General features: G+C 35.4%; 1 protein-coding gene across 5 annotated transcripts in view; it reads right to left on the reverse strand.

Annotated features, from left to right (window-relative positions):
* Positions 1-13766, reverse strand: part of LOC100749773 (glutamate receptor ionotropic, kainate 2) — a 292766-nt gene that overhangs the window by 38486 nt on the left and 240514 nt on the right. For all 5 annotated transcript variants that reach the window (XM_033323710.1, XM_024371152.2, XM_033323708.1 and 2 more), the window contains exon 7: positions 525-692. In XM_033323710.1, coding sequence (XP_033179601.1) covers positions 525-692 — 168 coding nt within the window. The remainder of the gene's footprint in view (positions 1-524; positions 693-13766) is intronic.

Consider the following 13766-nt stretch of genomic DNA (forward strand, 5'->3'; position numbering starts at 1 on the left):
GGCGACGCGGCGCGTCGCGGTGCTAATTAAGTTCGCACGCGTGCACGCTGAAATTTTGTCTGTGCTCCGTCGGCGTAACGCGCTTACGTTATGCGCGCTGCCGCGCCATGAGAAAACAAACAACCATTTTCAACTCAGCGAATTTGTACGCGGCACACTTCTGTTAAACGTCCCGTATTGCGGGAATGTTCTTCAATCATACAAACGAATATAATATCAAAATCAGAATGGGTCTCAAATAAAATAGAATGAACTAATTAAATTTCAATAAACGTTGCAAATGGTTATACACGATTTTAAATTATTACCGCTATGTTTAAACGACCGAACTAATACAGGATGAAATTGATGGGTACGGTTTGATAAAAATTTAATTATCGTGAAAATCAATCTCTCCGCGGATAGTAGAAATATATCCAATATGATGAATATTCGAAATTTAGTAACTCGATCAATCGCTTCTATGTATAACCAATGACAATTATTCGAATTAATACGTAATATTAAGCGATATATTGTCATACCTTGTTGGAACTCTGTCCCATATCGAGTTCTCGATTATAACGCTTCTCGCCGTAGATCCAATCTTGCACGACTTTCTGTATGTCTTGCTTCTCCGGATCCACTAATCGGAAGGCAGTGATATTGGTCCCGCCGTGCTTGAATTCCTCCAGATCGACGCTGTGTAGGTCCTGCAAGGAATTCGGTTCACTTTATGAATTTCTTGAACCGATTGCTGACTTTTTGCATGCTGCTCGACCAAGAATTTTATTGCCTCCCCGCGATAAACGTTTAATATCACCGTCCACACTAGACGTTTGCCAGGAATTCTGAGATTTATAGAAGCTTCTATATCTGCGGATGGGAAAAATTGTCATATTTCCGATACTTGGAATTATTGTCGTTCCAGATCGAAGATACATATATGTGGCCGAATAATTTCTATAATCTTAATGTGGCGAGAAGAAACTTCATTAATGCTTGAAAAATAAAAATAAAGGAAATTTTATTTCCTGGTTGTGAAAAGTTGTATCCTTTGGAAGATATATTACATATTCAGTACAAACGACGAACGTAACTGTAAAATCGTAAGATTTATTAATGTGAAGGATAGATACATCTAATTTGAGATATCTTTGAATACATAAGAACCTTTAGCTTCATTAAGAGCTGTACTACGTCAATTTAGGATTTCTTCCCACTTCCTTCGGAAGAAACAGCGTTTTACTCCATGTCAGGTTAATTTTTGTAAATGTTGGTTGCTATTTTTGCAAGAGATAGTGAGACAGATAGACACATGGAAGCAAAATATCAATTGGCAAATACCTTTCGTTAAGATTTAATTTTCGTCAAGATTTAAGTATTTCAAAGTTCTTAAAACTCCCATTTAATATCATTATACACATATTATCCATAAATGGCTAAACACCCGTGTATTCATAAATCAATAACATTCTGCTTAGAGAGAGAGAGAAAGAGAGAGAGAGAGTCGAAAGAATCACCCTTTCATGATCGCCGTGTCATCGTTCGATTCAATTCTCTCTCTCGCATAACTCAATCCGTAATCACGTGTCCTACTACGCTTCCTAGGATAGATATTACTTGGCCGGACACGCGACGCCTATCAACAGAAATAGAGATATCTCGAGTGCGGAATGGAGCGAGCAGCTTCTTCACCGAGCTATCTACATCGTAGTGGCAGCCAGCGTGATTTAAAGTCGGCCGGCCTCAAAGCACAACTCCGAGCCGCGTCCACCTTTTCGAATGCTCAAGCAGCCAGCCACGACCATTTATTATCCTTTGTCCTGTGTCCTGGCCGGGATAGATAAGTTTGCCGGTTCCCGATCCGCTGTCCCCTACAATCGAACGATCGACTAGCCTCGCGATACACCAGGCACCATGGTCGATCGATTCGAACCGGTGATCGATCATCGCCTCGCCTCGGGACGTTCGTTCATTCTTTACGTCGTGATATTGCTTCCAGCGACACACACAGGCCTTCCTTTCTCGCTTCGGATCGATAAAATTACACGAATTTCAATAGTTTCGTATCTGAATAGGGTCCGAGGTGCCGAAAGAAAATCGCTGGGAGCTGTTGCTAACTTTTATTCAGGTTGTTCGAACATTGTTTATAATTTAGATTTGCTAATTTGCCAATTATCTCTCCTGATATAAAGGGAATTTGCATGATGTTGGTTGGTTGTTGTTTATGGTGTCGCTAATGGTGGGCTTAAGTTCGTATGTAGTTATAAATGCAACTCATTATCAATTCACCAGTATAGAAATTTTGTTTTAGAATGTAATTACCGTTCATAACGAGTACCAATCAGTTGATCAGATTACTGAAATCTTAAATTTTGCTACAGCAAAATCAGAGGAATGTTCTTTACTACCGAGCAATAATCCTTAACAATGACACATGATCTCCAGTAGACGTATATGATAAATCTTCCTCCATAACACCCGGGTTAACACTCTCATATTCAACGACATAATCTCCCATAGTGCCACAAATTACTTCACCAACTAAATGTAACTAATCATTTCGAGTCAACCAAATGCAGCAAATAATTTTATCATCTTCTCGAACGTTGATCTTAAGGATCGAAGACAATAAGAAACACGCATTAACGAGTCAATGAAATGCTTGTCGCCAAATTAAGCTCGCTCCATGAAACATTGATTCAGGAAGACACGAAGTTATGGCCGTTCGCGTAGACGTGGTCTCGCATTTCGAGGCCACAAATTTCGACATGACCCCCGAATTCTACGACGCCGACGTATTATCGCATCTCGCTGGTCATTACGGTTATTATGCCTGTTACGGTTATGATGATTGTTATCGTGGTTATAGTACCCGCTGCCATTAAGCTTCTTATTACTAGCGTTTAGTAGACGTAGCACCGCGCTACCAGTTCTGACTCCTTATTACCATCGAGTTATTTAGCCGCGGTCGCATCATCGCGTCTCCCATTTATATTCCACATTTCCCTCAAATTCCACTCATTTCAATTACGTGATGCAAATCGTTCGCCATTATCGATTTTAATATCATCGATTGTTGGAGAATACGAGGCTAATAGATTGATATTGCCAGACCAATCGGTCTTCAATTGTGATGAACAGCATCAATTTTTGGAAAATTTACTCTCAACAGCCTGATACTGGTAGGTCGATCGGTCGTTATTATCAATTAATAGCATCGATTTTTGAAAGATATGAGGCTAATAGATTGATATTTGTAGGCCAACCGGTTGCCAATTTTGATTCATCGCGTCGATTTTCAAAAGATATATGTTTAATAGATTGATATTTCTACGTCGTTCGTTCGCCATTATCGATAAATAACGCCCGTTTTTGGAAGATTAACGGTTAATAGATTGGTAGGTCGGTCGGTTGCCATTAACGGTCGCGTTTGTTCAATTTCAGAGGAACGCTGCTTCCACGTTATTTCTCCTTTTCGTTGTCGGTATATTGCATCGGTGATCATTAGACCGATGTAATAGAATCGCTATGATTTTATCGGTAATATACGCGCGTTGAATACAGCTGGCATCAAAGCGCAATTACAGTTCGTTGCATGAAACTTATTTACGCCAGGTATTTCGTTTATTAATTCATTACACCTCAGGCAACATCATTTTACCGTTCGTCGAGCACTCTACCCAACCAATACTGCCGTATTTTCTTGCTTTCGCCTTGTTCCTTGCGAATAATGCGAGTTATCCCAGAGAAAGATGCGGTCAGCCTTTTGTTCTACAGTGGCTTGCGAATATATTTGAATATTTACCATAGAAGATTTTTACGATTTTTTATATCATGTGTGTTTGGAATATTTTGGAATTTCATTACTACCATAATGAGTAAACTTATACCAATCTGAAAATGTATACAGACGGTATAAAATATTTACTGCAAAACGTACATTTAGTAAAAAATTAATATATAGCTCCAATGACGATCTTAAGAATATCATAAATCTTACAGATAGTCCCACTGAATATTCAAGCTTATTAACGTAATGAATGATTGACTGCTTAAATACATTTGTAATTGTAAACTTTTGTACGAAACGTATAAGCTTAGGCCATAAATGCCCTATAGCTTCTACATATATGTATATTTAGATTTATCTCTTTTTTTTTTACGAAGGAGTTTATTGAGTCCAGAAATACAGTTTTTAAGTGCATTATTCACAATAAACATGAATTTTTATAATGGTATGTTAGGCAAAGGTATCGATACGCGGCGGTACGACGTAGCCATGCTGTATTATGTGTCGGCGCTTTACAGTTTTTGTTGTATGATGCGGTCTTTAGATTTATTTCAAATCTTATCAATATGATCATGATATTCTTATCACACTGCCAATAAAATTCCAAAGTATTTTATACATATAACGTACATAATATACTCGTATTCATAAAAGGTGTCTGCAAATCTTCGAATATTTTCATGAAGACATTTCTATGTAGGTACGTATTAAGTGCAAACTGTTAAAGCAAAAATAACGCTATTCTGGGACTAGGTACATATATTTTGTTATAATTTAATTTATGAGCACTTTCGTAAGGAAGGAAGAGTTAAATCATCGCTAAGTATTTACGCATATTTTTCATACCAGGAATAAATTGTGCTTTGACCGGTCTTCCATAATTAACAGACCCGTTATTCCGAACGGAAAGTGGTAATTTCGAGGAAAAATGACCCCGTCGATACGAGTGCTCGTTATTCATCGAATTATGACCATTTTAACATACTGGTTGACAGATAATGAACAGCTGATTTCGCGTAATTGTTCATTAATCAGTAGGTCGAATGTACATAAATTTCAACGGAGTACCCGTCGACGCGCTTCCAATTTCAGTAGATCATTGTAAAATATAGATCGTCATGATCTAATGAAAACAGTACTTAATTTGATCACCGCGAACGATACTTGAAATAACTGTTTGGATAATTTATAGAACCTCTTCTCTTGTTTCGACCGATTAAAACCCTTTTTCTATATCTCCTACACGTATGAACTATTCGCTGTGAATAATAAAGTTTATATTACATATGCTAGTTAAGAACATTTAGGTATTTATTTAGAACATTAAATGCGCGACCAAAGAAAGAAAGTCTAATATGATGCAGAAGCGCAAAATAAAAATAATTATATTTATATTAAATGCTTGAAATTATAGTACAAATGAAAAGTTCACGGGAATACAAAATTTAGATAGACGTGAAATAGATAGGAAAATAAGAAAAAGAAAATGTATCAATGTGTATAGAAGTAGAAGAATAGAAAGATTCATATTTATAAACTGAGACTTTAAAAGTTTTATAAAAATTTATAGTAATATAATAAGTAATAAAATATTTATTTATTATTAAAGGATCACAAATCCTTTGTATGCGTTCACGAAATATTTTTACCGTTGAAAATCTACCTCGTATTTTCTTCTATATTTATATAATTATAATATATATCAGTATGAAGATTTTAAAAAATTCCAAAAACTATAACTAAAAGTAATCTTATGAAATAAAGCATTATTCGTTTACTTATAGTAACAAATTTTACTAGGATAATATGAAATCCTAATATCCCATTACAACATTAATAAGCTCATTTTGAAACAGCAAAATCATATTTATTTTGCCGAAGGAAATGGACATTTCATATCACATGATATGCAAAATCAGAATTCCTTTTCAATCTATGTCGCTCACCGTCGAACTAGCGACGTGGAATGTCACTCGGCATACTAGCACCAAAAGCGTGACAAACGAAAGCAGCAGAATTTTCGCGCTAGTCATGTATAAAAAGTACCCAACACAGGCAAGCAGACGACTATCGAGTGAACCGACGATCGATAACTATCGTTTCCCGTGATTTACACCAAGCCACGCGTATCACATACGTAATCTTCACTTGTCTTGCAGCAGAACATCCTCGAGAGTTAGATAAAAATGCCGCATACACACTTTGAATGCGAAACGTCGCGTTCTTGTGCAGTTTCGCGTAAAACATTCTTCGCTACGTGACATCATGACGTCGACGAGAAACGAGACGTTTCGAGAAGATACTGCGTATGAAGATTTTTTGACCAACAACGACCTTCATCTGGAATAATTTGATGACTACAGGCGATAAATCACATTTTTTATTTCTTATAAAGAAACAATTTTAAAACTCGATACATTCTTAATCAATGTCAAAATTGTGTTGTCAGTTGGTTTTGGAGTTAAACACGAGTTTCAGTTTTCTCTAAAATTTGAAAAATATTGCTCATTGCGATATTAAGGTATTTAAATATTGTTTTTCTTAATAATTGTCTTAATATTAAATTTCAACTTATCAGCTATTTTAAAAAGATTATTTCCATGCCCATATTAAAACTCTTGTGATTAATCATATTTCTCTTATTGCAATGTATTTGTAATGTGTATTTCATAGCATTTCTTTAATAGTGCCTTTAAAACCATATAAAAAATCTATGCAGTTCAGTCGTTAATTGAGTAATATCCCTTGTCAGTGGGGAATAACTCGTTGAGCTCTCACTTAAAAAACATCGAGATAGCGCGTTAGAATATGAAAAAAAGAAAGAAATCGTTTTAATAAATTTCGTAAATGGCGAACGGGCCGGAAGTTGTTCTCTGTCGTGAATTTTCAGTTTGAATTAATGACGGCGTAAATCTGCCCCGTGGATTTTATTGGTGCGGCAGGAGCACTGCCGCACTATGATAATAAAGATGCTATGCGGTAATAAAGAGCAATTAAGTTTGTTTTTTATTTCACCTTTTTTATTCATCTCTGAAGCTGTTCTATATCGAGAAACGTTATATCACGTGCACAATGCTTCGCAACAAGGTTGCTTAGAGAGAAAAATAGGAACTGAACGGGCTACTAATGGAAAAGCAAATTTTCGACAAATGAGGAGTTTTTAAACTGAAAACCAAACGTATCGAAACAGCGCAGCGTAGCAAACTACTTGATTTTATTTTCCTTTTTCATTCGTTGAACTCGGTTTTTCTTGGTGTTAAATTAACGTTTGAAAAACAATTTCCTATTAATCAACGCAAGTTAATGCACCGTTTAATTTATTCGCAAACGAACGGGATAGTGTTTATTTTCTATTCTTGCTTTACCTTTTTCTATACTGGCTTTTATTTTCCCTATAAGTTCATCAATCGACAATATCAACACGACGCGCGACTCGTGTCCAATCTATTTGTTTCGATACGACGAAATTTAATAGCGTCACTACGGTTCATCGGCTGTGCTTCGTCAATCAAATTTCTCAACGATTAAAATGTCATTAATTTTGTTTGTCTTTAAGCGCGAATTGCATCAATGGATCAGTCCAATAGTTTCTTAAGGAGGTCAGCAGAATCTGGTTGGAGGGCCAGTTATATGATACAAATGAAAATAAATACCTAACTTCCAGACTATTCCTGTTGTCGTATACACAACATTCTATTCAGAGAACGTTGAAATACTCCTACAATCACGCGGTATTCGTCATAATTAATTTCCACGCTGTCCGCTCTTCTGTGTGGTCCGCTTGCAATATCGTCTTCATACTTTCATTCGACGACTTTTTTCAAAAGTTTTAAATTACCGCACACCTAGCTCGTTAAAAGACCGATCTGCAGTCATTCCTTTTAAAAAAACATCGCTTGCTCATTCTCGTGGCAATTAACTCCTTGTCTCTTTGATATTAGCTGGCTCGAATCAAACCGTTTAACGCGTTCATACGAACCGCTAATTATCGTTCGATTTTCATCCCAGTGAATGATGACGTTGCACGATATTGCCAACGTAATGAGTATCGAGCGATATTTACTTGACACTGGACCGAAACGAGAGATCAGCGCCGAGAAAGTGTTCGCTCGTGAACAAACGATTGATAATTTCATTGTTTATAAAGGGGATCGAGTTTTAATACTGTTCGGCCCGCAGGAAAAATCGAGGGAGAAAATTATTCGATAGGTTTATCAACGATGAAAGTTTGATTAAATGTTCTGTAATACCAGGCTCTTTCTCGCTTGGCTTGTTTCTCGAACGTGATCCGAGATTATTTCCTAGATTACCGGAATATAGTGTCGTATATGAATTACATACATGTATATTTACTTTTTAGGATTGCTGTGATATTATTATTCAATTTCCAAGAATACCGACGCTCCATAAAATCATGTATTAACTATCGCGTCCTATCGATAGAGATTGGCCACTCGATCACAAAGCAATTATTTCCCTTCTGAGTCGTTTATCGATTACCAGTACAATGGTTAACACGTGCAGCTGACAAGGGAACAACGCAACACCATTTTTCCGTCCGTCCCGTGGCTCTGCAGAATGTCACAGAAAACATTCCGTCCAATCAACTGATATACTAAAATTTTGCTGAAAAATATTGCGCGTTCTTAAACTTTTGATTAATATTGAAAATCGAGTACTATGGAGAACAACAAGCTTCATAAACTGCATATTATATTCTTAAATAACAACGCACACGTTAGACGTGTTAAACTACACATGTTGCTGTTTGATCGTGGCTTCGCGTGTTATCGATCGTACAAGATCGACTTGTTTCGCTCAAATCCTCGCGATAAATATACGATTACGTCGCGACTGGCTAACGAGTAACGTTGCAGAACGATTAAAAATCAATGGCCGGAAGGGTTGTTGCTCAACACCGCGACAAATCTTCATCCCTGTTCGGTGGCGAACACTAACCACCCGCAAGCGTAGCATCGAACACGGAAACCAGTGGGCGGGAACAATGCCCAGCGTCGACCTCGAGCGTCTGAACAAATACCGTCTCTAATTTACATTTTAATGGATCTAAATTGAAATCTGCTAGACACGGCCGAGATAAATTGTACCGAGGTTACACAGGCTATTTACTTTTTATCACTTATTGCTGACTGGCGGGCAGCGTTCGCTCTGCTGTGTCTGTTCGCGCGCGGAGCAAATTGCGAATTGCTAATTATTCCCGGGATCGTTTAAAGTATAAATTGGGGAACGATGGTTATTACTGTTTATTCCAGACTGAAAATGGTAATTTGATGCGAAGAATCGTCCGTTGGACAGAAATATTTATGTATTGTTGAACCTTCACGATAGGGCACGTAGTTGTAATAAATAGATATAGCTAACAGGTATAATAGTAGATGCAATATTCAGTTGACGTTCGCATAATTTTCTGATTCTGTGCAATGACGTGTAATACAGTGTTTATGTCCGTTTGAATATGAAATATCACGAAATGTCTACGTTTTGATATGCAGAATATAAGATTACGAGTTTAGATGTACATATTTAACTTAAGATTCATATATCAAATAGCGAAGCTCCAATTAAAATTAAAAATTGATTATATTACAGTCATATATTTGTTCTAATATCTCTAATATTTCAGTGTTACATTTAACATATTTTGTGCTATTAACTTTGTTTTATTCATTAAACAATTTCAACGTGTCAACAGCGGTCTACTATAATTTAGTCATTACATAGTTTAGTATGCATTAATGTTCAATGAGTTTTGACAGCGCTCTAACAATTTATCAATAATCTACAGGAAGTTCGAGGAGGCATTCAATGTTTAACAAGTTCCTACCTTGCGCGTTTTGATGGATTTAAATGACTGACAAGCTAGATTATTACAAGTTCTTTATACAATTCATATGTAATGTTTATTGACTTTTAAGGTGTCAATCTTAAAGTTAAATCAATCACAGGTCTGGTTTCAACTTTTAATAGATTTTAATTACTACATTAGACAGTTAAAAATCTCTGAACACTTGGATAAAAATAAAAAAAAAGAATAGAAGAATTTTTTCAGGTATAACAAAAATTAGCTATGCTTGCGTCTAGAGTTAATAACATCTGTAATTACTGCTTCTTAAAATTAAAAGTAACACAACAAGAGAAATTATACGACTAAGATATTCGCGTGATTTTAATTGCAATTAAAACCATAAAATCGACGGCAAGCCTGAGTAAACATAACTTTTAGATCCTAAGAACATAATAAGGTGACTCGACTTATATACATACATCGCGATTACTCAACCGGGTCAGCGATGCTTCGAAGAAGCTCGACTAACCGTGGACAACGATAAATTGCTAATTACTTTGGAACGGCTCTCTCTCTCTCTCTCTCTCTCTCTCTCTCTCTCTCACTTTCTCTCTCTTTCTCTTCTCATCGTCAACTACGGCGAAAGCGCAGGAAATCTCTTCTGCCTTGGCTGAACGTTTTTCACGGGAATTGGATAAAGGTAAGCGAACGCGATATTTTCGAACGCGTTTAAAACGTCCAGACAAATTATAAATAATTTCTCAAGCTGCGTGTGGTGTATCAGTTAAGCAGTATAATTATTTTTTATTTATAATACAGATTTTATTAATATTAGTACATTTTTTATTAGATATTGCAGCGAGAAATAAAATAACAGTAAAATTGGGATACAAATAGGATAGAAAAACACTATAAAAGCTCAAAAATAAATAAATTTGTTGTCTCTGTTAAGCATTAATAAATTTTTTTAAAAAGGAAAAATTTGTGATAATACTCTTTAACTTTAAATGCACAATTTTTCAAAGTATGATAAGATACGCTTTGAGCTTTTCAATTTCTATAAGATTTGCTGAATCTGTGCGAAGTGTTTCTTGCCAAATATATGACCACATATTTATATGTAATATTATATTATATATATTAATGTATAATAATAAATATAATACATTCGAACACGTTATTATAGATATACATCGTCCATAAGTGTTGGTCCCATATAAAACGTAATAATTGACTCAATTTATTACAAAGGCGATTATTCGGGTAGAAGCACGTATTTAGGCAAAATAACGATTCCGAATACGCAACAGAAATTTGTAAAAGTTATTTGCAACTGTTGTGGGAAAATGATCAATTAAGAATTACGATTTACGTCCACGATGCTTTAATTTAAATTTCATTGAGAAAATTTTAAGTGAATTATATAGTAAATTCAGGGCAGTCTGCTAAAAGTTAAACGTGACTCTCGCAATCAGTCAAGGAATGTATAAAATCAAAGGATAATAGATACAGTAGACAATCTACTGATGTTACGTGAGTGTACAGATTCATCAGTGTTTGAAGGAAACCAACTTGTTTCTGTTATTTATAACATAATTGATCATATATATTTATTGTACATATATAAGCTTTATCTACCCCACGATTTCAATTGAAATACTAATCCTAAGGAGTTTAATAAATCTCAAATGATTTCTTTCTTTCTCTCAAAGATTTATTTTAACGAGTGTTCTATTATTTCTAAACGGAGGTATATGTATCTCAAAGTTACACCAATTAACAATCATAATGATAGTATCGACCAATGTTGCAACCCTCGCAGTCCTGTCTGCCTCAGGAAAATCTGAAGCACGTTGTTCATCACCTAACACACCGTATTAATCCTCGAATCCTATTCACAACGGTCTCATTTCTGCAATTCTTTTTTTCCCAAGCAGCATCCACTCGAAACAGATCGTAGCCTTCCAAGATGCATCGAAAAGCATTTTATATGCACGCCGCATAAACAAGATATCCGTCTTCATTTTACCGTAACGCAAGAAACAACGTTATTTATGAGCTGACCTGATAAATGCACGCTACGAAGAAGAATACGGCCTCAAGCTAACGAATTTTCCAATTACAACGAGCAATTCGAGAGAACGACCGCAGCGAACTCCGAACAGATATCCATGGAATAATTTCTGGATGCAGCATACACAGAACACCGCACTCTTTTATCCCTCATTTCTGATCGCGCCGTGAATCATTTTCTAGACGCATCCACCGAATAATTGCGAGGCGAACCGTGGACGAGGAGAGCTACAAATTGCCCCTGTATTACGAGTAATTTATAATTATAAGGCCCGGCGAACAATCTGCGCCGATGTTTTTCGCTGTGCAACCTGTTATTTCGCGCTCGACTAAATATTCCTAGGACGCGGCGGGAAAGGAAATAGTTGCTGAAACTAACTGAGACTATCTTGCCTTCGTTCCTCTACGTATGTCATGGATGAAAAGGAGCGAAAGGAAGCACACCCTCGTTCGTAAATATCTGGATACGCTATAATATCGTATAAAATGTGATAATCGTTGTAGATGATTAATGGCCATTTATCTTAAGAAAATACAACAGGATTTTGTAAAAAAGTATCTGTGAGAAGAAAATGATGAATTAAAATTTATTGAAAAGATTTAGAATGAATTAGGTGAACAATTTATAGTAATAATAGACAATCTCGAATAATCGTGAGATTTGCTCTCGAAATTATTTTAATTTCAATTGTCTTTCAATAATATGTATTTGAACATGTATCTCTGAGATGTAATGAGAAAATTCGTATTTCTGATGCAATTAATGATATTGATTTAATGAAATCAGAAACTGTTTGAAATATTATTTTCATAAAGATTTATCCCACTACAAAATATAAGCCAAATAAAGATTACTTAATTTCATACGTAAACAACGAAATAATTTCATTTCATTTTTAACTAATGAGATAATTTGTAGGGAGATCATTTGCTCGTTCAAATAAACTTAATGCATAATCATTTCAAAATAACATTTAGCTAAATGAAATAATGTATTATTTAAATGTTTATTTCTCAAATATATTTGAATGTTATTATACAAACAACGCATATTCTCATTTATTCTTCAGTAGAATTATGTAAAGAAAATATTTGAGAAATAAATGTTTAAATAATACGTTACTTTATTAGGTAAATGTTACTTTGAAATGATTACGCGATCGAATAATTTTCTGGTGATTCAATGCGGTTCAATATCAGTCAACTCGATACTTGATGATTAAGGAATGATAGGATACAATCAAGTAAGCAGGATAAATCGTTTATTCGCGATGATAACGCGCAGTGAATGATGTCAGCATTACAGGAATAAGAGAAGAGAAACTATTAGGTATGTCTTGGGTTGGTATATGTGGCGTAAGATTACGTATGATGATATCGTATCGGAAGAATTGATGACTTTCGTTATGTGTTGCGATAACTTGTTGAACACACTTTTGCACAGTTCTACCTCAGTCTAAAGACTATGCTGAACATTTTTCATCGGTAATTACAGAAGATAAAGTAATTCAGCAATCTCGACTAGTATTTTTTTCACCTTTGTAGAGGAAATCTGTCGGACGTCCATGTGCAATCTTCAATTTGTCATGCCGCTCTTAATGCGCTATCTTATTAGAGAAAACAGAAAGCAGATGTACTCGACTTGATTGAGTTATACACGTTGTTTCGTATGAAAAATATTGTTACGCGTCGTGAGTTCACTTGCACTTTGACTGCGCCTCGATTATTCTATTCTATTCTGTTCTATCGTACGAGATAAATCATCCAAAAGATACGAAAATGTTTGAAAATTTAAACTTCCCTTGACACTGTTCTCCACGTTAAATAGGAATATGTAAGAAATATTTAAAGGTAAATAAGAACAATACTATTCACTCCACGAAAAAAGACTAAAATATCCACGAAAAATTATTTGGACACTACCGTAACAAACTTTTATGAATACGCAGGCTCCATAATACTTTTATAAACCTAGTTTCGCGTTATTGTATATTAGAAAGAATCAAACAAAGAACAGGATGTTTCTCATCTGAAACTTTCATCAGTAAGAAAAGACGAAATTTCTTGCGATGCACAGTACTTTCTTGGCGTAAACTAGGGAAAAATAGGGAT

The sequence above is a fragment of the Bombus impatiens genome, unplaced genomic scaffold, assembly GCF_000188095.3.
Source record: "Bombus impatiens unplaced genomic scaffold, BIMP_2.2 scf_1117, whole genome shotgun sequence".
NCBI classification, from domain to species: Eukaryota; Metazoa; Arthropoda; class Insecta; order Hymenoptera; family Apidae; genus Bombus; species Bombus impatiens.